The sequence below is a fragment of the Mobula hypostoma genome, chromosome 12, assembly GCF_963921235.1.
Source record: "Mobula hypostoma chromosome 12, sMobHyp1.1, whole genome shotgun sequence".
Classification (NCBI taxonomy): domain Eukaryota; kingdom Metazoa; phylum Chordata; class Chondrichthyes; order Myliobatiformes; family Myliobatidae; genus Mobula; species Mobula hypostoma.
Genome location: NC_086108.1, coordinates 103,929,808 through 103,957,564, shown reverse-complemented (window position 1 = coordinate 103,957,564; position 27,757 = coordinate 103,929,808). Strand labels below are relative to the sequence as shown.

The following is a 27,757-nucleotide window of genomic DNA, read 5'->3' as shown; positions in this document are numbered from 1 at the left end:
ACCTGTCTAAGCACCTTAAATGTTGTTAATGTACCTGCTGGGTTGTGGGGTGGAGATACAGCTCTACCAAAGGAGGTGTAAGGCACTCCTTACCTCCACTAGCCTGTAGGTCACCCTTGGGAAAGGTGTAGCACCTGTTTAGCGCCCCCTAATCAGGGTCACATGAAGCCTTGGGAGCAGGTGGTGGATGGTCGCATGAGCTCTGGTGCACGTCACAAATCCTGGTAATGCAGCCACTGATGCCAGGCGGTCAGTCTCCGAAGAGTATTGATAATGGCTGGGGTCACCCTCTTGTAAAGATACTGCCCAGAAGGTGGCTATGGCAAGCCACTTCTGCAGGAAAAATTTGCCAGGAACAATCATGCTCCTGGAAAGACCATGTTCGCCCATCTCATACAGCATGGCACATAGATGATGATGAATGTATCTCGCACGTCCACTTCCTCCAAAAGCTCATTCCTGATATGGACCATCCACTGGGTAGAAAACATTGCCCCTCAGGTTCTTCTTGGGCCTCTCCCTTTGGACTCTAAACCTGTCCTCAATTTCTTGATTCCTCAGCCCTGACCTTCACTATAACATTTCATCTTTAATCATTCTTTAGGTGTCAGCTATGATGAAAGGTCAGGTGGTGAATCTGTGGAATTCATTGCCACAGACAACTGTGGAGCCCAAGTCATTAGGTATAATTAAGGTGGAAGTTAATAGGTTCTTAATAAGTCGAGGCATCAAAGGTTACGGGGAGAAGGCAGGGCAATGGGGATGAGAGGAATAATAATTAGTCATAATGGAATGGCAGAGCAAACTCAGTGGGTTGAATGGCCAAATTCTGCTCCTGTGTCTTATGGTCTCAAACTAAAATCAGAATTGCACACAGTTCACATAGAACATGGGTGCTGAAGCTCGACGCTGCAAAAGACTTACCTCACCCTCTGTATACACAGCGCAAGTGGGGTAAAGATAGTGGTGGGGGGGCGGGGGTGGATAAGTAGTGTAAGAATAATGAAAACTTTGAGGGTGGGACGCTAGCATATTGGTTAGCACAATGCTTTACATCACAGGCATCTTGGGTTCAATTCTCGCCACTGCCTGTAAGGAGTTTGTATGTTCTCTAATCCATGTCTGTATGTTCCTATTCCATGCTGTATCTCAATAAATAAAAGCAAATGGCTGCAGTCTACCATCACTGCACAGCTTGTATGTGTCCATAGAACAGTACAGCGCCGTATAGGCCCTTCAGCCCACAATGTTGTGCCGACCCTCAAACCCTGCCTCCCATATAACCCCCACTTTAAATTCCTCCATATACCTGTCTAGTAGTCTCTTAAATTTCACTAGTGTATCTGCCTCTACCATTGACTCAGGCAGTGCATCCCATGCACCAACCCCTCTCTGAGTAAAAAACCTTCCTCTAATATCCCCCTTGAACTTCCCACCCCTTACCTTAAAGCCATGTCCCCTTGTATTGAGCAGTGGTGCCCTGGGGAAGAGGCAGCAAGACAAAGAAGCAGGAAAAATTGTTGCAGATACTACCGACCCTGCAAACCAAACCGTCTTTTCCAAAAGCTCCCTTCTGGAAACCGTTATCGGGCGATTTTAAAAAATGGTGTCAAGTTAGGAAAAGGGGAAGTACAACGAGATCTTGATGTCCTTGTTCATCAGTCACTGAAAGTAAGCATGCAGGTACAGCAGGCAGGAAGAAAGCTAATGGCATGTTGGCCTTCATAACAAGGGGAGTTGAGTATAGGAGCAAAGAGGTCCTTCTGCAGTTGTACAGGGCCCTGGTGAGACCACACCTGGAGTACTGTGTACAGTTTTGGTCTCCAAATTTGAGGAAGGACATTCTAGCCATTGAGGGAGTGCAGCGTAGGTTCACAAGGTTAATTCCCAGGATGGTGGGACTGTCATATGTTGAAAGGTTGGAGCGACTGGGCTTGTATACACTGGAATTTAGAAGGATGAGAGGGGATCTGATTGAAACATACAAGATTATTAAAGGATTGGACACATTAGAGGCAGGAAACATGTTCCCCATGTTGGGGGAGTCCAGAACCAGAGGCCACAATTTGAGAATAAGGGGTAGGCCATTTAGAACGGAGTTGAGGAAAAACTTTTTCACCCAGAGAGTTGTGGATCTTTGGAATGCTCTGCCTCAGAAGGCAGTGGAGGTCAATTCTCTGGATGCTTTCAAGAAAGAGTTAGATAGAGCTCTTAATGATAGCGGAGTCAAGGGGTATGGGGAGAAGGCAGGAACGGGGTACTGATTGTGGATGATCAGCCATGATCACAGTGAATGGAGGTGCTGGCTCGAAGGGCCGAATGGCCTGCTCCTGCACCCTTTGTCTATTATGCACTGAACTGCACTGTAAACACTTTAATCCACTGTTTGTATTGTAAATACATGCTGGTATTTATGTAGTTATGTGCATTTTATTCCATATCTGTACTTTAACCTCTATTAGTTCATAGGTTAATTTATTATCAAAGTATACAACTCTGAAATCTTTCTTCTCCAGGTAACCATGAAACCAAAAAAGGCAGCACCATCATCAACCCCCAAACCCCCTCCACCTGCACAGAAAAATGAGAAAGATCAGGCAAAAAACAGAGAATAGAAAAGAAACTACAAGACCAATAAAAGTCTATAGTCCAAGTCCACATCCAAAATGCAAAAAAACCTGGGCACCATTCTCTGAATACCATTCCCTGGGCACAGCAGGAAGTTAACAATAAACTTGAATTAGTTTTTATAAAATACAAGTTTATTTTATGTGTTTTAATTTTTATAATTATTCAGTGTTGTTTTAGTTGCATCAATGAACCACAGCAAATTCCTAGTACATTTAGTTTTAGAGATCATAGTCGTAGTCATACTTTATTGATCTCGGGGGAAATTGTTTTTCGTTACAGTTGCACCATAAATAATTAAATAGTAAGAAAACCATAAATAGTTAAATAGTAATATGTAACTATTACATATACAGCATTGTAGAGGCCCCTCTGGCTCAGTGAACCAGCACCACCTGATTACACCCATGTGACTAATTAGCCTACTAACCCATAATTCTTTGGAATGTGGGAAATAAAATCAGAGCACCCAGAGGAAACCCATGCAGTCATGGGGAGAGTGCATATGCCAAACAAAGTGCATCTTTGATCCATTTATGCAAGTGCAAACTTTATCCAAAACCCCTGTCGTGGTTTGGAGGCCTGTGTGCCTCAATGACCCGGGGAGCTATGTTGGCTGGAGTCAGGGCTTTATGCTTTGGCTCTTGGTAGGGTCACCTATGACAAACAGGTCAAAGGTTAAAGACAAGGCAAGACCAAGAGTGGACTACTGCTCAGGGCTAACAATCCTGACTGATCAAAAAAAAAGTTACAGAAACAGCAATGAAGAATCCTTCTACTTCTGAATAAAACGGTATTCCTGAGTCTCCACCCAGGATTTGCATGGTTTACAGTGGTGAAAACCAAGAGGGAGCCACTGACACAATGAAGGAAGCCCTGAACACTGCCAAAGATGGAGTACTTTCACTACTGCCCCAAATGCCAATGGCGTAAAGGGCAGAAGGCTAAGACTTTACCCACCTCTCCCATCTCCTGCCGCAGCTGCTCAAATTCCTGTTTCTCCTGTTCTAGCTTCTGCCGTCGCTCCTCTTCAGATCGCCGTTTCTCCTCCTCCATCCTCTGCTTCAAAAGCTCCTCAAAGTTGATTTCCAGTTTGCGCGGACAATGCACATCATCAGAACCAGAGGCTGCTTTCGCAGAGTTGGTTGGTTCATCATCGAGTAACTATTTTGGGAGAGGAGGGTAGGCAGTGGGGTAAAGACAGTCTACGTTAAAATTTCATCCCTTGACCACACGTCAAATATTTATTCTCCAGGAGAAAGCATTTTACCCTGTCAACCCCAAGGCAAACTTTTGTTTGACATCTAGTGAGGGCAGTTGCTCAAGTAGTACACAGAGTGACCAGATGACTTCTATGTAAAGATGAAATATTTCCCATCACCACCCTTTACATGAATGGAACCAGTTGCATTGATGTATAGCCTCATGGACACCAGGCACTCTTCTGTACACTCTCCAAGTTCAAAGTAAATTTATGATCAAAATACATGTACGTCACCATATACAACCCTGAGATTCATTTTCTTTCAGGCATTCACAGCAGAACAAAGAAGTACAATTGAATCAATGAAAAACTACACAAAACAAAGACTGCAGACAAATACAAACTGTGCATTTAAAAACAAATAATTAAAAAAAATAATGCTGAGATCATCAAAGTGAGTTCATAGGTTGTGGAATCAGTTCAGTGTTGAGGTGAGTGAAGTCATCCACACTGATTCAGGAACCTGATGGTTGAGGGATAATAACTGTTCCTGAACCTGGTGGTGGCTTCAGGAAGGAGGTCAAGTTCCTGTGCCTCCTTCCTGAAGTAGCAGTGTGAAAATAGCTTGGCCTGGATGGTGGGGTTTTTGATAATTGATGCTGCTTTCTTGTGTCAGCATTCCTTATAGATGTGCTCAATGGTTTGACTGGGATCGACTGCGCTGCATCCACCATTTTTGCAGGCTTTTCTATTCTAGGGCATTGCTGTCTCCATACGAGCCTGTGATGCAACCAGTCAGAATACTCTCCACTGGGCATCCATAGAAGTTTGTCAAAGTTTTAGATAAATCTACGCAAACTTCTAAGAAAATAGAGGCTCTGTCATGCCTTCTTTGTAATACATGCTGGTCCTAGATCCTCTGAAATGATAATGCCAAGGAGTTTAAAGTTAGCGACACTCTCCACCCACATATCCATTCATGGTCAAATACCTGGAGTTTATTCAACTGCCATTGGGCATCCATTATTATTTGTGCCAAACATGCATTTCCAGTGTGAACCTACCAAATCATTTATTTGTTCATGGTTTGTGGCCATCACAGGTAGGACCATTAATATGCAATGCAAATTGTCTTCTGCTCCAGGTGGCTTGAATGGCCATTTCAGAGGGTAATTAAGGGTCAATCAGTTTGGAGGGTCTGCAGTTGCACATGTTTTATAACTTGTACGATTGTTATACATGTATAACGGTCACCCACCAATGTGAGGCTTTATCAGACATTGGACAGACTTTGCTTGCAGTATTGGGAGCATTTTATAGTTCTTATAGCAGAACTAATGTGCTGGCATTGGAGAGAGTACAAGTTCAATTCTAGGAGAATGATTCTGGGAATGAAAGGGTTAACACACAAAGCGATTGATAGCTCTGGGTCTGTACTCGCTGGAGTTTAGAAGAATGAGAGGGGGATCTCATTGAAAATGATTGAATATTAAAAGGCCTAGATAAAGTAGACGTGGAGAGGACATTTTCTATCGTGGTGTAGGCTAGGACCAGAGGCCACAGCCTCAGAATAGGACATCCCTTTAGAACAGTGATGAGGAGGAATTTCTTTAGCCAGCCGGTAGTGAATCTGTGGAATTTATTGCTACAGACAGCTGTGGAGGCCAAGTCATTCAGTATATTTAAAGCGGAGGTTGATAGGTCCTTCATCAGTAAGGACATCAAAGGTCATGGGGAGAAGGCAGGAGAATAGGGTTGAGAGGGTTAATAAATCAGCCATGATGAAATGGCGGAGAAGGCTGAATTGTCAAATTTTGCCCTTGTCTCTTTATGGTCTTATGTCGGACTGGATATAGAGATTGGCTTTAGGAACCATGCAGTGAAATGAGTTGTCTGCATCAACGACCAACACAATCTGAGAATGGGTTTGGGGCAGCCCACCCAGGGTTGCCACGTTTCTGCTGCCACCATAGCATGCCCAGAACTTACTAATGCCAACCCGTACTGAATGTCTTTGGAACACATGAGGATACCAGAGCATCCGGAGGAAACACACATGGTCACAGCAGAACGTACAAACGCCTCACAGAGAGTGGCAGGAATTGAACCCCGATTGCAGTCGCTGGTACTGTAAAGCGTTACGTTAACTGCTATGCTACTGAATTGTTCAAACTGAACCTAGATGACAGCTTCTGCACCATGGAAGGTATTAAAGTCTGAGTAATTTTTAACACTGTTTTTGCTCATGACTAATGATACCAATTGTTTACTGCAATACATTTTGATAACTTAATTAGCATTTTATTTATTTATTGATACAGTGCGGTAACAGGTCCTTCTAGCCTAATAAGCCTGTGCTGCCCAATTACACCCATGTTCCGGATACTCCGGTTTCCTTCCCGTACACCTTCGGACTGTGGGAGGAAACCGGAGCACCCAGAGGAAACCCATGTGGTCACTGGCAGAACATACAAACTCCGTACAGGCATTGGTGGGAATTGAACCTGTGTCGCTGACAATTAAAGCCTTATGTTAAATGCTATGCTACCGGGCCACTTTATTTTGTAATCCTAATTTGATGATTTAGATTTGAATTTACCAGATCTGAATTCCAGATCTTTGCTTGAACCTCTGAATTCTAATCTGTAGTCCAATAATTTACCAGCAATTCTGCAGAATCATGTTGATTTCACTGTTCCAGCAGCACTGCTGAGATCCGTAAAAGTGTTTGGATATTTCCACAATATGGAAATCCACCCTTACAGGATTCACAATATCACTAGACAGTACCAAATAAAATCCGCACTTGCCAAATTGGTGTGGAAAAGAAAGTAAATTAATTTTCTTATAACTCATGTTTCTTGGCTTTTGTAGATGACATGGGTTTGTGTTATAGAAAGTGTTGATATAGGTCATTCTCTAGGAATAATGCAGGAGTTTCCAGGATAGTCCATGGGACAGGGTTTGTGGGAGTGACTGGAGAGAAACTCTCTAGAATTCTTTTTACTCTTGTCCGGACCTCACAAGATTTCTGAATGATCTACTTACCCATGAACACTACCCCACTATTTTGCTATCTTTCTGCACTATTTTTTTATATATTTATTTTAACTTATAGTCATTTTTATGTCTTGCACTGTGATGCTGCCACAAACAACAAATTTCACAATGTACGCCCAGTAGTCACTTTATTAGGTACCTCCTGTCCCTAATAAAGTGATCTCTGAGTGTACATTCATGATCTTCTGCTGCGGTAGCCCATTCATTTCAAAGTTCAACGTGTTGTGCGTTCAGAGATGCTCTGCTGCACACCACTATTGCAATGCATGGTTTTTTTTGAGTTTTTGTCACCTTCTTGTCAGCTTGAACCAGTGTAGCCATTCTCCTCTGACCTCTCTCATTAACAAGGTGTTTTTGCCCTCAGAACTGCCACTCACTGGATGTTCTTTTTTGCTCTTCGCACCGTTCTCTGTAAACGCTAAAGACTGTTGTGCATGAAAATCCCAGGAGATCAGCAGTTTCTGAGTTACTCAAACCACCCCGTCTGGCACCAACAATCATTTCATGGTCAAAGTCGCTTAGGTTGCATTTCTTCCCCATTCTGCTATTTAGTCTGAACAGCAACTGAACCTCTTGACCATGTATGCATGCTTTTATGCATTGAGCTGCTGACACATGGTTGGTTGATGAGATATTTGCATTAATAAGCAGGTGTACAGGTGTACCTAATAAAGTGGCCAGAGTGTGTATGTCAGCGATACTAAACCTGATTCAGATTCCACCTTTTACACTGATGTATGTATCTCTGGAGATACTGTGGCTGTGGGGAGAGGGTGCTGAGGAAGCAGGATTCAAAAGCATCTGGTCACAATGTTTTCATCATGCTTAAGGAGCAGGTTTGCTGCCCATCGTCACCATGCATTCCACAAGCCCATGTATAGGCATGATGATTACAACAGTTTGCCTTTGGGTCCTCCACCTGTGGATTTCCAATAGGTCCAAAGCACAGACAGAACAGACTTTGCAGTTAGTTGAAGCTCAAACTGTATTAATCAAAAAGATAGTGGCATTTACCTTGTGTAGAAGTGAGGTAGGCTAAAAGAAACGTGGTGAGTGTTTTGCCATTAAACATATTTGGTTACACAATATTTGTACTTTTTAATGAATTATGCCTTACTTCGTTAGGTCCATAATCCTCCTTGTCTGAACTTGAAAGCTCCTTCAGAGTGCTATCCTGGTCTGGACTCTTAAAAAATAATTGGGACATTGGATAACTTCAACAGTTAAAAAAAAAATCACTTCAGTAAAGGAGCCACCAATGTCAAAGGAGTTACAATTTGTGGTCGAAATAAAGATAGTCACTGAAGAGAAAGCATGAAGACCCAAACCTCAACATTTGACAACAGTTCCTTCCCCACTGCCATCAGGTTCTTCAACCAATGATGAAATAGATTCTTGACCTCACAGTCTACCTGATCACGACCTTGTGCCTTACTGTTTGCCTGCACTGCACTTTCTCTGTAACTGCAACACTTTATTCGGCATTGAGCTTATTCTCTTTACCCTTGTACTACCTCAATATATTGTGGTACTGACTTGATCAGTATGCAAGTTTTCACTCTACCTGTGACAATAATATACCAATTTATCAACCTGAAAAGCCCTAGCATTACTTTTTCCCTCCCCCTTCCCTCTTCTATTCCCCACTCTGGCCTCTTACCTCTTCTCACCTGCCGCTGGTGCCCCTCCTCCTACGGTCCACTCCCCTCTCCCATCAGATCCCTTCTTCTCCGGCCCTTTACCCTTCCCACCCAACTGGTTTCACTTGTCACCTTTTGGCTAGCCTCCTTCCACTCCCCCCACCTTCTTATTCCGGCATCTTCCCCTTTCCTTTCCCATCGCAAAGAAGGGTCTTGGCCCAGAACACCAACTGCTTATTCATTTCCATAGATGCTGCCTGACCTGCTGAATTTCTCCAGCATTTTGTGTGTGTGGCTTTGGATTTCCAGCATCTGCAGACTTTCTCCTGTTTACTTTAGAGATGCAGCATGATAACAGGTCCTTCGGCCCAATGAGCCTGTAGTGCCCAGTTATCGTTATGTGACAATTAACCTGCTGGCTTAAGAAATTCCTCCTCTTCTCTGTTTGAAAAGGACATCCCTGTAATTCTGAAGCTGTACCCTTTGGCCCTAGACTCTCCAACTTATAGAAAACACCTTCTCCACATCCACTCTATCTAAGCTTTTCAAGATTTAATACGTTTCAATGAGATCCTTCCTCCCCCATTCTTCTAAACTCCAGTGAATACAGGCCCAGAGCCATCAAACTCTCACGTGTTAAACCTTTCATTCCCAGGATGACTCTCGTGAACCTCCTCTGAAACCACTCCAATACCAGCATACCCTTTCTTGGACAAGGGGCCCAAAACTGCTCACAATACTCCTGGTCTGTCCAATGCTTTACCAAAGTCTCAGCAGTTATACCATTCAATTAGTTAATGCCTTTCTGTATCTTGCCTTCTGCATATATTTTACCTAACAAGGAAATGCATGCATTTCAACCTTTTGATTTTGCTGAAAGGAGTCATACGTGTTTAGATTCCCACTCCCCACATATGCATGCAGGAACGTTTCATAACACCAGGCTCATGTTAAGCATTTTCTCCTTTATTATGCACCAGGACTTACACTGTGAGTGGTAGGGCAATGGCGAGTGTGGTAGAACAGAGGAATCTGCGAATACAGATCCATAATTCCTTAAAAGTGGCATCACAGATAGATAGGGTTGTAAAGAGAGATTTTGGCATATTGGCCTTCATAATTCAGGGCACCAAGTACAGGAGATGTGATGTTACGGTGAAATTTAATAAGATGTTGGTGAGGCCTAATTTGGAGTATTGCATGCATTTCTAGTCATCTACCTACAGGATAGATAAGATAGAGGCAGGAAAGTGGGATAGATAAGGTAGAGGCAAGAAAGTTGTTTCCACTGATAGGTGAGACTAGAACTAGAGGACATAGCCTCAAGATTTGGGGGAATAGATTTAGGACAGAGTTGAGGAGAACTACTTTTCCCAGAGGGTGGTGAATCTGTGGATTTCTCTGCCCAGTGAAGCAGTGGAGGCTACCTTAGTAAATATATTTAAGACAAGGTTGGATAGATTTTTGCATAGTAGAGGACTTAAGGGTTATGGGGAAAAGGCAGGTAGGTGGCCAGATTAGCCACCATCTTATTGAATGGCAGAGCAGGCTCGACGGGCCAGATGGCCTACTCCTGCTCCTATTTATGTTATGTTCTTATGAAAGATATCAATAAGATTGAAAAAGAGCAGAGAAAAATTTACAAGGAAATTGCCAGGACCTGAGGACCTGAGTTTTAGGGAAAAGTTGAATAGGCTAGGACTTTACTCCCTGGAGCATAGTAGAAAGCGGAGAGATTTGAAAGAGGTACATAAAATTATGAAGGATATAGATAGGGTAAATACAAGCAGGACTTTTCCACAGAGGTCATGGTTTAAGGATGCAAGGTGAAATGTTTAAGGTAGGGGGTCCCAACGAGGAGTCCTCGGTTAATGGTAGGGGTCAATGGCATGACAAAGGTAGGCAATCCCTGGTTTAAGGGAAACACGAGGGGAAATCCTCCACTCAGAGGGAGTGAGAAGTGGTGGATGCAGGCTCAATTGGAATGTTTAAGAGAAGCTTGGATAGGTACATGGATGGGAGGGATATGGAGGGCTATGGTCCGAGTGCAGGTTGATGGGGCTAGGCAGAAGACCACGTGGGCTGAAGGGCCTGTTTCCGTGCTGTATTGCTCTAGGACTCCGAGACTCTATAATCACTATCAGTGCTTTCATTGATATGGATGCAATGAGTGGATCAGCATAGAACACCAAATAGGATTATGTCCACTGGAAAGAGGGTAGAAAAGATATACAAAAGTCAGGGTTATAAGGAGAGGTTAAGCAGGCTTGGACTTTATTCACCAGAGCATAGGAGATGGAGAGGTGATTTTATACAGGTGTATAAAATCACGAGCAGCAACAGTTAACATGAATGCACAGATGCAACAGATTCTGCAGAAGCTGGAAATCCAGAGCAACACACACAAAATGCTGGAGGAACTCAGCAGATCAGACGGCATCTATGGAGAGGAATAAACAATCAACGTTTTGGGCTGATATCCCGAAAGGGGACAAAAGCCAGAATAAGTTATGGGGAGGGGGAGGAGTACAAAGCTAGCAGGCGATAGGCAGGAGCAGGTGAGGGGGAAGGTGAGAGGGTGGGGGAGGGGTGAAGTGGAGAGGCATAGGTTTAAGGCGGGAGGGGAGAGATTTAATTGGAGTATGAGGGAAAACATTTTCACTCAGGGAGTGGTCAGTATATGGAATGAGATGCCAGAGGAAGTGGTTGAGACAGGAACATTAACAATATTTAGAAGATACTTGTACAGGTACAGTAAATGGTTTGGAATGATTTAGATGAATATGAGCCAAATGGAAATCTTGGTCAGCATGGACCAGATGGGCCGAAGGGCCTGTGTCAATGCGGTAGGACTAAGTAACAATTCTGTAGACCTCAGCAGAAAAGGGGAAGGCTCTGTGACGTGGGACACCCACCATGCTTCTGCGAGCTTCGGCAAACTGTTTCCGCTCTTCCTCCAAGCGCCTGCGAGCCTCCTCCTCCGCCCTGCGCTGCTCCTCCTTGCGCCGCTGGCGCTCCAGCTCCTCAAAACTTAGCTTCAGCTTCCCCGGCCGGGCAGGGTCCTTCAGAGCCACACTGGGATCGGGCTGATCATCTTCATCTTCGGCTAGAGACTGAGTACAATAGTCCATGGATTAGAACATTCACCAAGCTACACAAAACACTCTCTATTTAATTCTCTAATTTAGCATCCATGTTTCTCCTCCGTGAATGAAACCTTCCAAAATAGGGTTATGATGGCATTATGGAGGTATCGGAGACTGCAGATGCTGTAATCAGGAGCAATACAAAACTGTTCAACGTTCTGTGCTCAGTTATTACTATCCTGAGGAGCTCAGCAGATTGAGTGGCATCTGTGGGAGGGAAAATGAAGAGTTGACGTTTCAGGTCAGGAACCATCATAGAACAGGCCTTTTGGCTAAGATCAATCTAACCCATCCCTCCTGCATAACTCTCCATCTTTCTATCATCCACGTGCCAACCAAGAGTCTCTCAAATATCCCTAATGTGTCTAAATCTACAACCGCCCTTGGCTTGGCATTCCACACACCACTCACTGTATATAAATTCCCCCAATACTTTCCTCCAATCAACTCAAAATCACACCCCCTTGTATTAGCCTTTCTGCCCTGGGGAAAAAGTCTCTGGCGATCTACTCGACCTATGCCTCTCATCATCTTGTACAATTCTAACAAGTTGTCTCCTCCAAGAGGACCACAAGTTTGTCATTTGGAGGCCTGCATTCCTCAATGATCTGGAGAGCTACGTTGGTTGGAGTTAGGGCTTTGTGTAGTCCTCCAGGTTTGGGGGTTCAGCTCAGGGCTAACAACCCTGACTGGTAAAACAAAATTGTTACAGAAACAAAAAAGAAGAATCCTTCTATATCTGAGTGCAACAGTATTCCGAGTCTCTACCCAGAACTTGCATGACTTAAAGTAGTGAAACCCAAGCTACGGACACGATGAAGGAAACCCTGAATACTGCTGGAGATGGAGGACCTCATCGTTGCTCTAAACGCCAGTGATGTAATAGGTAGAAAGTACCAAGCTGCCCCTCATCCTCCTTCACGCCAAAGCGAAAAGCCTGAACTCCCTCAACCTATCCTCATAATTCATGCGCTCTAATCCAGGCAGTATCCTGGTAAATCTCCTCTGCAACCTCTTTAAAACTTCCACATCCTTCCTATAATAAGTCGACCAGAAATGAACACAAATCACCAATTGTGATCCAACCAGAGTTTTATAGAACCGTTTTATAGACAGAGTTTATCCGTGGGACATCACAGTGGTGTAGTGGTTAGCTACTATGCTCTTAGAGCACCAGCAACCCAGATTCAATTCCCACAGCTGTCTGTACCTTCTCCCCATGACTGCATGGGTTTCCTCCAGGTGCTCTGGTTTCCTCCCACAGTCCAAAGATGTACCAGTTAGCAGGTTAATTGGTCACAAGCGTGTAATTTGGCAGCGTGAGATCATTGGGCGGAAGGGACTTTACTGTGCTGAATCTCGAAATAAATAAATTAATTTAATTAAGCAAATCGATCAGGACAATATGCATTGTTTGTGAGGCCAAGGTAGTTTGTTACATTTCTTGTATCACAGTCCTCATTTCATAAGGACTCCAGCCGTCTATCAAAATAGATATTGTATTTCTTTGTTCTACTGTGAACACCTGCAAGAGAATGAATCTTAGGGTATATCACATGGTGACATTTAAGCACTTCAATAATAAATTTACTTTGAACTTTACTTCAGTAGCACTCTAAAATCATTTCACAGCTCAAAGCATGGTTATAAATGTAATTCATTCTTTTAAATAAAGTTAAATATCATTTGGCCTTAATTTTGGGCAGATTTATTTCACGTTATTTGGAGATTCAGCAGAGTAACCGGCCCTTTGAACCCACACCACCCAATTACACCACGTGACCGGTTACTAACCCGTACGTCTTTGGAATGATGGGAGGAAACCCACACAGTCACAGGAAGAACACACAAACTCCTTACAGACAGCAATGAGAATCAACCAGCTCCATCATGGGCACCAGTCTCCCCAGGATTGAGGACATCGTCCAAAAGCAATGCCTCAAGGCGGCCACATCCATCATTAGGGACTGCTGTCACCCGAAGACATGCCCTCTTCTCATTGCTATCATCAGGGAGGAGGGACAGAAACCTTAAGACACACTCAATGATTCAGGAACAGCTTCTTCCCCTCTGCCATCAGATTTCTGAATGGATAATGAACCCATGAACACTACCTCACTGTTTTTACTCTCTATTTACACTAGATTTAAGAAATTTTAACTTGTATATATTTTGTTTCTTATTGTAATTTATAGGGTTTTTATGTATGACATTGTCCTGCTGCTGCAAAACAAATTTCACGATATATGTCAGTGATATTAAACCTGATTCTGATTTGTCATTGTAAATTGTCCTGGGATTAGGCTAATGTAAAATAGGTAGGTTGCTGGCGCAGGGGGGCGGGGGGTGCAGCTCGTTGGACCAGAAGGGTCTGTTCTGTACTGGATGGATGGATAAAAGAAATAATTACGAGGAGAAACAAGAGAAAATCTGCAGATGCTAGAAATCCAAGCAACACACACAAAATGGAGTACTGTGCTCAGTTCTGGTCGCCTCACTACAGGAAGGATGTTGGAGACTATAGAAAGGGTGCAGAGGAGCTTTACAAGGATGTTGCCTGGATTGGGGAGCATGCCTCATGAGAATAGGTTGAGTGAACTCAGCCTTTTCTCCTTGGAGCGATGGAGGATGAGAGTTGACCTGATGGAGGTGTACAAGATGCTGAGAGGCATTGATTGTGTGGATAGTCAGAGGCTTTTTCTCAAGTTTGAAATGGCTAGCACAAGAGGGCATAGATTTAAGGTGCTTGGAAGTAGGTACAGAGGAGATGTCAGGGGTAAGTTTTGTTTTACGCAGAGAGTGGTGAGTGCATGGAATGAGCTGCCGGCGGCGATGGTGGAGGCGGAAACGATAGGGTCTTTTAAGAGACCCCTGGATAGGTACATGGAGCTTAGAAAAATAGAGGGCTATGGGTAACCCTAGGTAATTTCTAAGGTAGGGACATTTTCGGCACAGCTTTGTAGACCGAAGGGCCTGTATTGTGCTGTAGGTTTTCCATGTTTCTATGTTTCTAAAATGCTGGAGGAACTCTGCAGGCCAGGCAGCACCTATGGAAAAGAGTACAGTCAATGTTTCGGGCTGACACCCTTCATCAGAACTAATGAGGAAATGTGGGTAAAAACATCTCAGGCATGGACAAGACACAAGACATACACTCAATGTTTTTAGCAACAGCCCTTTCCCTCTCTGAAGAGAACTCAGGTCATTTGCACTATTATCGCATTACACTACAGTGCCACCCAGTTTAATGCTTCACCTGAGCTAAGAACCCACTATACAGAGATAATGGGCACAGGTATGTACGTGGAACGAGCTGCCAGAGGAAGTGGTTGAGGCAGGTACAATAATCACTTTTAAAAGATAGTTGGACAGGTACACAGATCACTTAGTTCCCACCTTCCTGGCTTCGGCGAAGGCTGCCTTCTCCTCCTCAATGCGCCGTCGCGACTCCTCCTCTGCTCTTCTCTTTTCCTGGTCTTGTCTCTGCCTCTCTAGTTCTTCAAAGCTGAGTTTTAATTTCCCGGGGCGTATTGTGCTCTTAATCTCAGCCTTGCTCTCCTTGTCATCGTCTTTTTCCTGGTACAAAAGTACAAATTTTCTTTTTAAACTCTGTGATTATAAAATATGGGTAAAGAGCATGGGATCACATTATCGGTCAGCTGGCACATCTCCAATTTCTTACAGTTACTGGGTTGAAATGTTCAAAGAATGTGAGAGAAAACATCTCAATTCCCACTCAACTTTCTTTTACCGTTTATTCAGGAATGAAAGCAGGAGACACAGAGACAGAGGCAGAGAGAGAGAGAGAGAAAGTCACTGAGTCAAACTGTGCAGAAACAGGCCCTTCAGCCCAAGAAAAAGAGAAAGATGAGCCATATTTGTCACAGGTACATGGAAACAGATTGAAATGCTTCATTTTGCATCAATGACCAACACAGTCTGAGGATTGTTCTGGAGACAGCCCACAAGTGTTGCCACATTTCTGGTGCCAACATAGCATACTCCCAGATCGTTTCCTCTCCATTGAGAGGAGTGTAGTTACTGAACCTGTGTCAGAATCCGTGCTGCTGTCAGATAAACCCCCCGTTTTCCCAGCAGGGCTGCTGGAAAGCCTCTGCTGGGACCTGGGGGGGGTGGTGTATGGGGTGTATGGGGTAGCACCTCTGGTGAAAGGGCTTGTTGTGCCTATTCTGGGGCAGCTCACTCACCTTTGGTCCCACCGCACACTCAGCTCTCACCTGTGGCTCCAAGTAGCTGTTGGCATGTGACAGCGACCACACCACTTCAGCAGGGAAGCTAAACCAGGTGAGGGCAGCCGGTGGGCTCATACCCTGGTGAGGCAGGGGCACGCCTGTCCAAGCATGCAAAATTAGCTCTGGCAGACTGGGCGGGTGAGATCAACAGTGAGACACAATGGCCAGGAAGGCGGTTCTGTAACACTTTGTGAAGACCAAAGGACATAGCAAGGCACAGAGGAAATCATAGTCATCCGCTCCAACCAAGACCCCCGTTTGTGACGACTACTTGTACCACTGGAGGTTGAGAGAGTGGAACTGCCCCAATGCAATGGCTTTTCCACCTTAAAAACTCTCCCGCACAGGTTTCCTGTCGTCATCGGATATAATGGACAACCGACACTAGCAACTGGGTGAGCACTAGAGTCTAACAACAGGAATTCTGCAGATACTGGAAATTCAAGCAACACACATAAAAGTTGCTAGTGAACACAGCAGGTCAGGCAGCATCTCTAAGAAGAGGTGCAGTCGACGTTTCAGGCCGAGACCCTTCGTCAGGACTAACTGAAGGAAGAGTGGAGTAAGGGATTTGAAAGTTGGAGGGGGAGGGGGAGATCCAAAATGATAGGAGAAGACAGGAGGGGGAGGGATGGAGCCAAGAGCTGGACAGGTGATAGGCAAAAGGGATACGAGAGGATCATGGGACAGGAGGTCCGGGAAGAAAGACGGGGGGGGGGGGGGCCAGAGGATGGGCAAGAGGTATATTCAGAGGGACAGAGGGAGAAAAAGGAGAGTGAGAGAAAGAATGTGTGAATAAAAATAAGTAACAGATGGGGTACGAGGGGGAGGTGGGGCATTAGCGGAAGTTAGAGAAGTCGATGTTCATGCCATCAGGTTGGAGGCTACCCAGACGGAATATAAGGTGTTGTTCCTCCAACCTGAGTGTGGCTTCATCTTTACAGTAGAGGAGGCCGTGGATAGACATGTCAGAATGGGAATGGGGTGTGGAATTAAAATGTGTGGCCACTGGGAGATCCTGCTTTTCTGGCGGACAGAGCGTAGATGTTCAGCAAAGCGGTCTCCCAGTCTGCGTCGGGTCTCGCCAATATATAAAAGGCCACATCGGGAGCACCGGACGCAGTATATCACCCCAGCCGACTCACAGGTGAAGTGTCGCCTCACCTGGAAGGACTGTTTGGGGCCCTGAATGGTGGTAAGGGAGGAAGTGTAAGGGCATGTGTAGCACTTGTTCCGCTTACACGGATAAGTGCCAGGAGGGAGATCAGTGGGGAGGGATGGGGGGGGAAACGAATGGACAAGGGACTTGCGTAGGGAGCAATCCCTGCGGAATGCGGGGGGGGGGGAGGGAAAAATGTGCTTAGTGGTGGGATCCCGTTGGAGGTGGCAGAAGTTACGGAGAATAATATGTTGGACCCGGAGGCTGGTGGGGTGGTAGGTGAGGACCAGGGGAACCCTATTCCTAGTGGGGTGGTGGGAGGATGGAGTGAGAGCAGATGTACGTGAAATGGGGGAGATGCGTTTAAGAGCAGAGTTGATAGTGGAGGAAGGGAAGCCCCTTTCTTTAAAAAAGGAAGACATCTCCCTCATCCTAGAATGAAAAGCCTCATCCTGAGAGCAGATGCGGCGGAGACGGAGGAATTGCGAGAAGGGGATGGCGTTTTTGCAAGAGACAGGGTGAGAAGAGGAATAGTCCAGATAGCTGTGAGAGTCAGTAGGCTTATAGTAGACATCAGTGGATAAGCTGTCTCCAGAGACAGAGACAGAAAGATCTAGAAAGGGGAGGGAGGTCTCGGAAATGGACCAGGTAAACTTGAGGGCAGGGTGAAAGTTGGAGGCAAAGTTAATAAAGTCAACGAGTTCTGCATGCGTGCAGGAAGCAGCACCAATGCAGTCGTCGATGTAGCAAAGGAAAAGTGGGGGACAGATACCAGAATAGGCACGGAACATAGATTGTTCCACAAAGCCAACAAAAAGGCAGGTATAGCTAGGACCCATACGGGTGCCCATAGCTACACCTTTAGTTTGGAGGAAGTGGGAGGAGCCAAAGGAGAAATTATTAAGAGTAAGGACTAATTCTGCTAGACGGAGCAGAGTGGTGGTAGAGGGGAACTGATTAGGTCTGGAATCCAAAAAGAAGCATAGAGCTTTGAGACCTTCCTGATGGGGGATGCAAGTATATAGGGACTGGACATCCATGGTGAAAATAAAGCGGTGGGGGCCAGGGAACAGGGAAAATCATCGAAAAGTTTAAGAGCGTGAGAAGTGTCACGAACATAGGTCGGAAGGGATTGAACAAGGGGAGATAAAAGCGTGTCGAGGTATGCAGAAACGAGTTCGGTGGGGCAGGAGTAAGCTGAGACAATAGGTCTACCAGGACAGGCAGGTTTGTGGATCTTGGGTAGGAGGTAGAAACGGGAAGTGCGAGGTGTGGGAACTGTGGATCTTGGGTAGGAGGTAGAAATGGGAAGTGCGAGGCGTGGGAGCACTAGAGTCTGATAGGAAACACCGTCACAACAAAAATGGCTGGAACCTCTCAGTGGCTCGGGGACTTTCCCACCCAAAAAGTGATCGGATTGTCAATCCGACCCTTAAACAGACTTAAAAAAAAAAGATGGCCTGTATCTTTTTTTTTGAGGAAGCACATTTCCCACTCAGGTTTTGATTTGAGGAGGTGCCGTATTGGAGATGGGGTGGATGGTCTGCTAAAATAAGATGGCTGATTTCCAGACAGGGTTGCAGAAGCTGCCTTATCGCATCTTTGAAATAGGTCTCTTCTTGGCTTCATTGCCCTCACCTGGACAACCTCCTTCAACCCCAACTTTACCAGCAATGCCATTCACTCTCCAGACTCCAGCGTCCTTTGCACTCAACACCCCTCCTTCCTGCCAAATGCCTCCAGCCAACTCTCACGAGGTCTCCAAAGGTCCATATTTTGCAGTCATGTGCATCTTTTACCTTGCTTCCCCCTTCAAACCCTTCTGAACCAGGGGTTCCCAACCTGGCGACCACAGACCTCTCAGATAACAGAAGGGACCCCTGGCATAAAGAATAGTTGGAAACTCCTGTTCTAAACTCTTCTCTTTTTCATGGAGTCAGAGCACTACAGCACAGAATCAGGCCTGTTGGCTCACCTAGTCTACGCTGAACTGTTATTCTGTCTCGTCTCATCAACCAGCCCTTCCACCTATGAGCCTATCTAAATTTCTCTTAAATGTTGAAATCAAACCCACATCCACCACTTTTGCTGGCAGCTCATTCCACACTCTCACCACCCTCTGATTGAAGAAGTTCCCCCTCATATTCCCCTTAAATATTTCACCTTTTACCCTAAACCCATGACCTCCAGTTCTAGTCTCACCCAATCTTAGTGAAAAATGCCTGCATCTTTGCCTCCTGTAGGTAAATGATGTGAGTTTCACAGAGCATCCTATTTATCTCCTTTCCAGGTACTGGGAATGGACAAATAGCACTTTCAATATTACATTGATCCCCAACAGGCAAACACAGATGTAAATACACACAAAGACAGTAGGAATAGGAATATTGACTAAGTGTCCAATCCCTGGCATGGAGACAAAACCTCACTGTTACTTGCTATACAGAAATTGGCTGTCAATGCACTGCACTCCGAATATCGATCCATTGTCTGGGAATTATTCTTGGGAGAAAATTCTGAATGGTGTCTTGATGAGGTGCGTTCCAAGATATTCAACACACAATGATTCACAAGAAACAACACAGACACACAGGCTACTTTGTACACACAGTCAATGGTAGAAATCCTGTCAAGTCTCTCTTCTGTAGCCAAAAGACTTATTACACCACCTTGGATTAGATTATATCGCGATGTTCCACGACGAGACAATTTAAGGTGCACAAAGTTGGGCCATTCTGAGAGTGGGATGGAGATGTGGACTTACTGACAGCGCTGCTGAGTGGCGCTTTGCTTGCCGAAAGGAACGTCCGTTTTCTTCATATCTTCGCATGTCTTCTTCAGTGTTTTGGTGGTCATCATCTTCCCCCGTCTTCTCCAGATCCTCAAAGTTCATTGTGGTTTTGCCTGGTGTTGTGTTAACACCTTCAGAAATATTTATGGTTGAGGAAAAAGCTTCATCTTCCTGTTTCAAAACAGAAACCCTTTCTTTTAATAAACATTTCCTACTTCATGTAAAATACTGTTCCTTTATGAGGAAGACAAGTGCCACCTTGGCTCTGCACACAAGGCCATGCTTCAGGCCTAGTTCTGCTCCCATGTCTTATGATCTTACGCAGAACATGTAGGTCTTTGTCAGATGTCTTATGGTCTTGACAGCAACAACTATTTTTAAAAAATATATATAGCAGATGATCTTTCGTCTATTTCTTGGAATTTTGCCAAAGTGGCCAACGCTTCTACTTGTACAAAGGGATTCACTCCATTTCACTGCACTGAAACCTACTCAGAATTTATACAAGTGGAAAGTTGTGCATAGTTTCAGATGCTTTACTGAAATATGGATGGAGAAGGAGAAGTAAATGCACACTCTAGATATTCCATGGGTTCACCAAGAAAGCTCACCAATGCCTCTGCTTCCTCAGAAAGCTACAGAAATTTGGCACTTCCCATCAACTCTCACCAATTTTTATCTATGCACCATTCTGTCTGGATGTTCAACAGCTTGGTATGGCAACTGCTCTGCATGGGACCACAAGAAACTGCAGTGAGTTGTTGGAGACAGCTCAGCACATGACAGAAACCAACCTCCCTCTCTATGTCTACACTTCTTGCTACCTTAGTAAAGCAGCCAGCATAGGTAAAGACCCCACCATCTCCAGACATTCTCCCTTCTTCACTCTCCCATCAGGCAGAAGATACAAAAGCCTAAAAGTACATACCACCAGGCTCAAAGGATAGCTTCTATCCCCACTGTTATCAGATTCTTGGAAAGTCCTGTTGTACAATAAGATGGACTCAACCTCACAATCTACCCCATTATGACCTTGCACTTTATTGCTTACGGACATTTTTTCCCAGTAGCTTTTACACTTTATTCTGCATTGTTCTTCTTTTACCTTGTTCTGCCTCAATGCACTGTGGAATGATCTGATCTGCATGAACAGTATGCAAGGCAAGTGTTTCACTGCTGTTCGGTACATGTTACAATATTAAAGTAATACCAATTACAATTGTGAAAAACAGTGTCAGAACTGGGGTTCCTGTCATCAGAAGACCATTGGGAAAGAGGATAGAGGTCAGTGAGGTAAATAGTGACCGCTTCACTTGGGATAATGACCAAGAAACAAAATTCATCAAAGCATTATAAATATTGCAGATTCCACTAAAAGAAACGTTGGGTTGTTGCTCAAAAATAAAGATTATTGGAAGCAAATGAGACTGGACCAGGTGAGCGATGTTGACACAAATACCAGCCAGGCTTGCTGGAAGTCAAGAGTTAGTTTTCAAAATAGGAAGGTCTATCCTTTTGTAAAATGGAGGTCTTTCACTTCAAATAGCATCTATGGCTTGACTGGTAGGCTCTTTGCTTTTGAACAGGAAAGCAGCATCCATCATCAAGGACCCCCACCATCTAAGCCTTGCTCTCTTCTTACTGCTGCCATCAGGAAGGTGGTACAGGAGCCTCAGAAGCCTCAGCACCAGGTTCAGTAACAGTCATTACCCTTCAACCATCAGGCTCTCGAATCAGAGAAAATAACTTCACCCATCTTCACTCACTCCAGCACTGAACTGTTTCCACAAACTATAGACTCCATTTCAAGGACTCTTCATCCATGTTCTTTACATTTATTGCTTATTTATATATTATTATTATTTTGTTTCTTTTTTTATTTTGCACTATTTGTTGCCTTTTGCACATCATCTGTCTGTCTGTCTTGTGTATGGTTTTTATTGGTTCTATTGTGTTTCTTTGTATTTATCGTGAATGCCTGCAAGAAAATAAATCTCAGGATTGTATATGGTGACATATATGTACTTTGATGATAAATTTACTCTGGACTTTTTTGAACTTGAAATCTGATAGAAATTGTGACTGACATCCTCCTGAGATAAATAGAGAATGTTAGGGGTGACATGAAACCAAAGCTCATTTGCTCTCTCAAGCCAACTTTAAAAATGATCCATAAGACATAGGAGCAGAATTAGGCCATTCAGCCCATCGAGTCTGCTCTGCCATTCCATCATGGCTGATCCCGCATCCCATTCAACACCTTACACCTGCATTTTTGCCATATCCTTTGATGCTCTGACCGATCAGGAAACAATCAACTTCCACCTTAAATATATTCATGGACTTGGCCTCCACCAGACTGTGAGAGAGCATTCCACAGATTCACTATTCTATGACTGAAAAAATTCTTCCTTATCTCTGATCTAAAAGGTTGCCCCTCAATTTTGAGGCTGTGCCCTCTAGTTCTGATACCCCCACCAAAGGAAACATCCTCTCCCCATCCACCCTATCTTCTTTCAACATTTGGTAGGTTTCAATGAGATCCCCCTGCATTCTTCTAAATTCCAATGCATACAGGCCCAAAGCTGCCAAACGCCCCTCATATGTTAACCACTTCATTCCTGAAATCATCCTCATGAACCTCTTCTGGATTCTCTCCAATGACAACACATCCTTTGAGAGAAGGGGCCCAAAACGTACCGTGGGGAGCTTTCTGACAGGCTGCATCACTGTCTGGTATGGAGAAGCTACTGCACAGGACCGAAAGAAGCTGCAGGGGGTTGTAAATTTGGTCAGCTCCATCTTGGGCACTAGCCTACAAAGTACCCAGGACATCTTCAGAGAGCAGTGTCTCAGAAAGGCAGTGTCCATTATTAAGGACCTCCAGCACCCAGGGCATGCCCTTTTCTCACTGTTACCATCAGGTAGGAGATAGAGAAGCCTGAAGGCACACACTCAGCTATTCAGGAACAGCTTCTTCCCCTCTGCCATCCAATTCCTAAATTGACATTGAACCCTTGAACACTACTTCACTTTTTAAATATATATTATTTGTTTTTTTGCACAATTTTTAATCTATTCAATATATGTATACTGTAATTGATTTACTTACTATTATTATTTTCTTCTATATTATGTATTGCATTGAACTGCTGCTGCTAAGTTAACAAATTTCACGACACATGCCGGTGATAATAAACCTGATTCTGAAAACTGTTGACAATACTCCAAGTGTGGCCTGACTAGTGTCTTATAAAGCCTCCTTGTTTTTATATTCTATTCCCCTTGAAATAAATGCCAACATTGCATTTGCCTTCTATACCACAGACTCAACCTGTAAATCAACCTTCTGGGAGTCTTGCACAAGGACTCCCAAGTCCCTCAGCACCTCTGAGGTTTGAGCCTTCTCCCCATTCAAATAATAGTCCACACTATTGTTCTTTTTACCAAAATGCTGTATCGTACATTTCTCAACACTGTATTCCATCTGCCAATTTTTTGCCCAGTCTTCCAATTTGTCTAAGTTCTGCTGCAATTGCATTGCTTCCTTAGCACTACCTACCCCTCCACCTATCCATTGGCACTATGATGGAGGAGCACAGGAACATTCTCACAGGGTCCTGGCAGATACTTTTTTTTTAAATTTTATTTTTATTTGGATAAGGAGTTCACAATTATCATGCACTTTTTTCACACATATAACCTTTTCCATTTTTTTATATGTATAAAACTACAATTATTTATACATTCTTAAGTACACATTGAGATGATATAAAAGCAAAATAAACATTTAAATAGATAATTATGTACTGTGGTAAATCTAACCTATTAGGCTAAGTAATGAAATTAGTTGTTAAGAAAAATGGTAATAATAGTTTCCATACAACCCTTCTGGACCATTTCCACTGGTCCAAAATGTTGCATACAAGCCTATATACCAACCATTGTAGGTGTTTATATCCCAATTTGTTCGTGCTTGTTCCTGCCCGCAGACATAATTATCCAATCCCTATGTACTTATTTACTTAATTTTTTCATTTTTTTTTATCCCTTTCCCAAATCTTTCCCTTTACTTGTGATAATTCTCTATTTTCCAAAAAAAAACAACAAACATTTAGACTAGGGGTGCTTACGTTAGCAATATTACTGTGTTGATGAGAAGAGCAATATAAATCATTAGGAGAGTCATCTAAAGTCTGCTCGCATTGGGGTTATATATTCAATCCATTTATTCCAGATTTGATAAAATGTTTCTTTTTGAGTTCTCAGGGAGTAGGTCAACTTTTCCATTTTAAATATTTCCAAGATAATTTCGTACCAATCTTCTAATGTAGGTGGTATTGGATTTAGCCATTTTCTAGTGATTGATTTCTTACTTGCCGCTAAGAGGGCCTGCAGCAACTTTATATCTTCCTTCTGTTCAAGGAACAATACATGCCCCAAATAGAGCGTCTCAAAGTTCAGAGGTATCTGGGACCTAAGTACCTTAACTAATGTTCTATGAATACCTTCCCAAAATAGACTTAATTTAGGGCAATCCCAGAAAATATGAAAATGATTTGCCTCCTTGGAGCCGCACCTTCTCCAACACATCATATTTGTATCTTTATATTTTTCCTGATATGGGGTCTTGAAGTATCTTATGTTTTTCCAACAATGTTCTCTCCAAGTCAAAGAATTAGTCGAGGACCATTGAAAGCTGCAGATTTTCCCCCAAGCCTCCTCTGAAAGTACCAACCCCGCTTCTTTCTCCCACTTCTCTTTAATATACAGTGTATTTACATTTTTAGCATGGGAGAGTGCATTATATAGGCGAGAAACTGATTTACTAGGTATTGAACTGCAAGCCGAATTCAGAATCTTGAAAAATTCTAATTCTACTGTTGATAGGTCTGTATATCTACAACTCTGGTTAACATAGTTTCGTATTTGAAGGTACCTAAAAAAGTCATTATGTTCTAGGCCATGTTTGTCCTGCAGGATTTGGAAACTTTGTAATACTCTTTTATCTATAAATGAGAGGTAGGTTGTAAGACCTTTCTTTATCCATAGCTCAAATCTTTTATCTCCTCTGTTGGGAAGGAATTCGGTATCATATGCACACCATCTAAAGAGTTTTAGCATGTTATTAATTTCACATGAATTAACCACCTTCTGCCATACTTTTAATGTAAGATTTATCCAAGCATTATTAAATTTTTCCAACTGGGCCATCAATCCTTTGTCAGCTATTGAGGCCTGAAGAGGAAAACTGTCAACTAATCCAAATTATATTTCCTTCCATCTAGCCTTATATTCCCTATTACACCAATATAACAGAGGGGTTATCTGTGAGGCATAAAAATAATTTCTCAGGCAAGGAAGAACCATACCTCCTCTTTCCTTCCCTAACTGTAAGGTGTTATATCGAATTCTAGGTTTCCTTCCTTGCCAAATGAAGCGGGAAATCCATTTGTCCCATTCCCTGAATTGATTATCATCCACCTCCACTGGTAAAGTATGGAAAAGATATAATAACCGAGGAAGAATATTCATTTTTATAGTATTTATCCTTGAATTTAAACTTAAAAAGGGGATAAGATTCCATCTATGCATATCTGCTTTTATCTCTGAGATTAATGGCCCATAATTTACCTGTGACAGTGTTGAAAGATCCTTCGGCAGGGTTATTCCTAAATATTTTAATGATTTAGCTTCCCACTTAAGATCGTACGTATCCTGCAATTTTTTGGATGGTGTATAATTTAGGGACATAACCTGTGTTTTCTTTACATTTATTTTATAACCTGATATTTTCCCAAAGTCATCCAACAGTGTAAACAATCCTATAAATGATTTTTCTGGTTCACTCAGATAGACCAAAACATCATCTGCGAATAACGCCACTTTCTGTTCAATCCCTGCCACCTTGATACCTTTTACGATTTCGCTCTGTCTTATTAGTTGGGCAAGTGGTTCAATAGATAGCACAAAAAGGAGAGGAGAAATTGGGCATCCCTGTCTAGTGCCTCTCTCTAAAATGAAGGAGTCAGAGAGGTCCCCATTTATCTTAATTCGGGCTGTTGTGCTGTCATACAGAGTCTGAATTACTTTAATAAACCTTTCTTGAAAGCCGAATCTTCCTAACACTCTGTATAGGAATGGGTCCTGGCAAATACTAAGGTATCTCAATCAACATTACCAAACAAAAATACAACGGTCACACTGGGAGAGCAACATAATCCACATCTGCCTTCTCAAAGCACATTGCTACTTGCGGGAGCTTGTTCTTGCTGTGGTATACCATACACTACAACAGTGACCACAAGTGAAAACGGAGATACATTGAAAAGCTTGTCTCACACACCCTTCATTCAGTGTGAGGAATACAGCAGCCAATGGCTGAAAAGCACTTTAAAACATCCTCAGAATCAGGATTATCACTAACATACACTCATTGGCCACTTTATTAGGTACACCTGCTCGATAATGTGCATATCTAATGGGTCAAGCAACACACACAAAATGCTGGTGGAACGCAGCAGGCCAGGCAGCATCTATAGGAAGAGGTACAGTCGACGTTTCGGGCTGAGACCCTTCGTCAGGACTAACTGAAAGAAGAGATAGTAAGAGATTTGAAAGTGGGGGAGGGAGGGGGAGATCCGAAATGATAGAAGACAGGAGGGGGAGGGATGGAGCCAAGAGCTGGACAGGTGATTGGCAAAAGGGATACAAGGCTGGAGAAGGGAAAGGATCATTGTGGGACGGGAGACCTAGGGAGAAAGAAAGGGGGAGGTGAGCCCAGAGGATGGGCAAGGAGTTATAGTGAGAGGGACGGAGGGAGAAACAAGAGAGAGAAAGAATGGGTCGATCATTTGGCAGCAACTCAATACATAAAAGCATGCAGACATGGTCAAGAGGTTCAGTTGTTGTTCTGATCAAACTTTGACTTTGAAAGAAATGTGACTGACAGTGGAATGGTTGCTGGTGCTAGATGGGGTGGTTTGAGCATCTCCGAGACTACTGATCTTCTGGAATGCACAACAGTCTCTAGGGTTTACAGAGAATGGTGCAAAAAAACATAAAACATCCAGTCAGTGGCAGTTCTTTAGGAAAAAAATGCCACATTAGACAGAGAGACGGAGAGACAGAGAGACAGAGAAAGAAAGAAAAGAAAGGCCAGACTGGTTCAAGCTGACAGGGAGGTGACAGTAACTCAAATAACCACACATTACAACTGTGGTGTGCAGAAAGGCATCCCTGAATGCACAACACATTGAACCTTGAAGTGGATCAGCTACAGCAGTAGACCATGAACACATACTCATTTGTCACTTTATTGGGTAATTTCTATACCTAATAAAGTGGCCACTGAGAGTACATTTCTACAATAGAAATGCCTCTCTTCTAAAAGCTCAGTCACTATTTCTTTTCTTTGCCTCCATAGGAACCATTCTCACTGTTTATAGAACAGTACAGCCCATTCTGTTGTGCTGACCTTTCAACCTACTCCCAGATTAACCTAACCCTTTCCTCCTGCATAGCCCTTCATTTTTCTCATCCATGTGTCTAAGAATCTCTTAAATCTCCCCAATACATTTGCTTCTGTGGATCAAAATACAATGAGGGATTTGGGGAAAATGGAGGAAGATTGTGATCCCATGGAATGGCGGGATGGTCTTGTGAAGGGTTAGGGAGCCTCCTCCTGGTCCCAGCCTTCATTCTTCAAATCGAGGCAAATATTTTATATTTTCTAACATCTTGAACAGAAAATACCAAGGCTGCAGAGAGTAGTGGACACAACGCAGTTCAACACAGGAACAGTCCTCCGCACCAGTGGCTGCATCTACAGGGGATACTGAAGTCTCACACCACCAAGTTCAGGAACAGCTACTTC

At 43.5% G+C, this 27,757-nt stretch overlaps 1 protein-coding gene across 4 annotated transcripts in view; it reads right to left on the bottom strand.

Moving 5' to 3' along the window:
- nexn (nexilin (F actin binding protein)) overlaps nucleotides 1-27,757 on the bottom strand; it is a 101,953-nt gene that overhangs the window by 6,796 nt on the left and 67,400 nt on the right. For 2 of the 4 annotated variants that reach the window (XM_063064747.1, XM_063064746.1), the window contains exons 6-9: nucleotides 19,855-20,052; nucleotides 15,075-15,254; nucleotides 11,448-11,645; nucleotides 3,589-3,792 (exon numbers count right to left, since the gene is read on the bottom strand). In XM_063064747.1, the coding sequence (XP_062920817.1) occupies nucleotides 3,589-3,792; nucleotides 11,448-11,645; nucleotides 15,075-15,254; nucleotides 19,855-20,052 (780 nt within the window). Of the gene's footprint in view, nucleotides 1-3,588; nucleotides 3,793-8,009; nucleotides 8,079-11,447; nucleotides 11,646-15,074; nucleotides 15,255-19,854; nucleotides 20,053-27,757 lie in introns of all 4 variants that reach the window. The other 2 variants (XM_063064745.1, XM_063064748.1) reach the window with 2 other exon arrangements.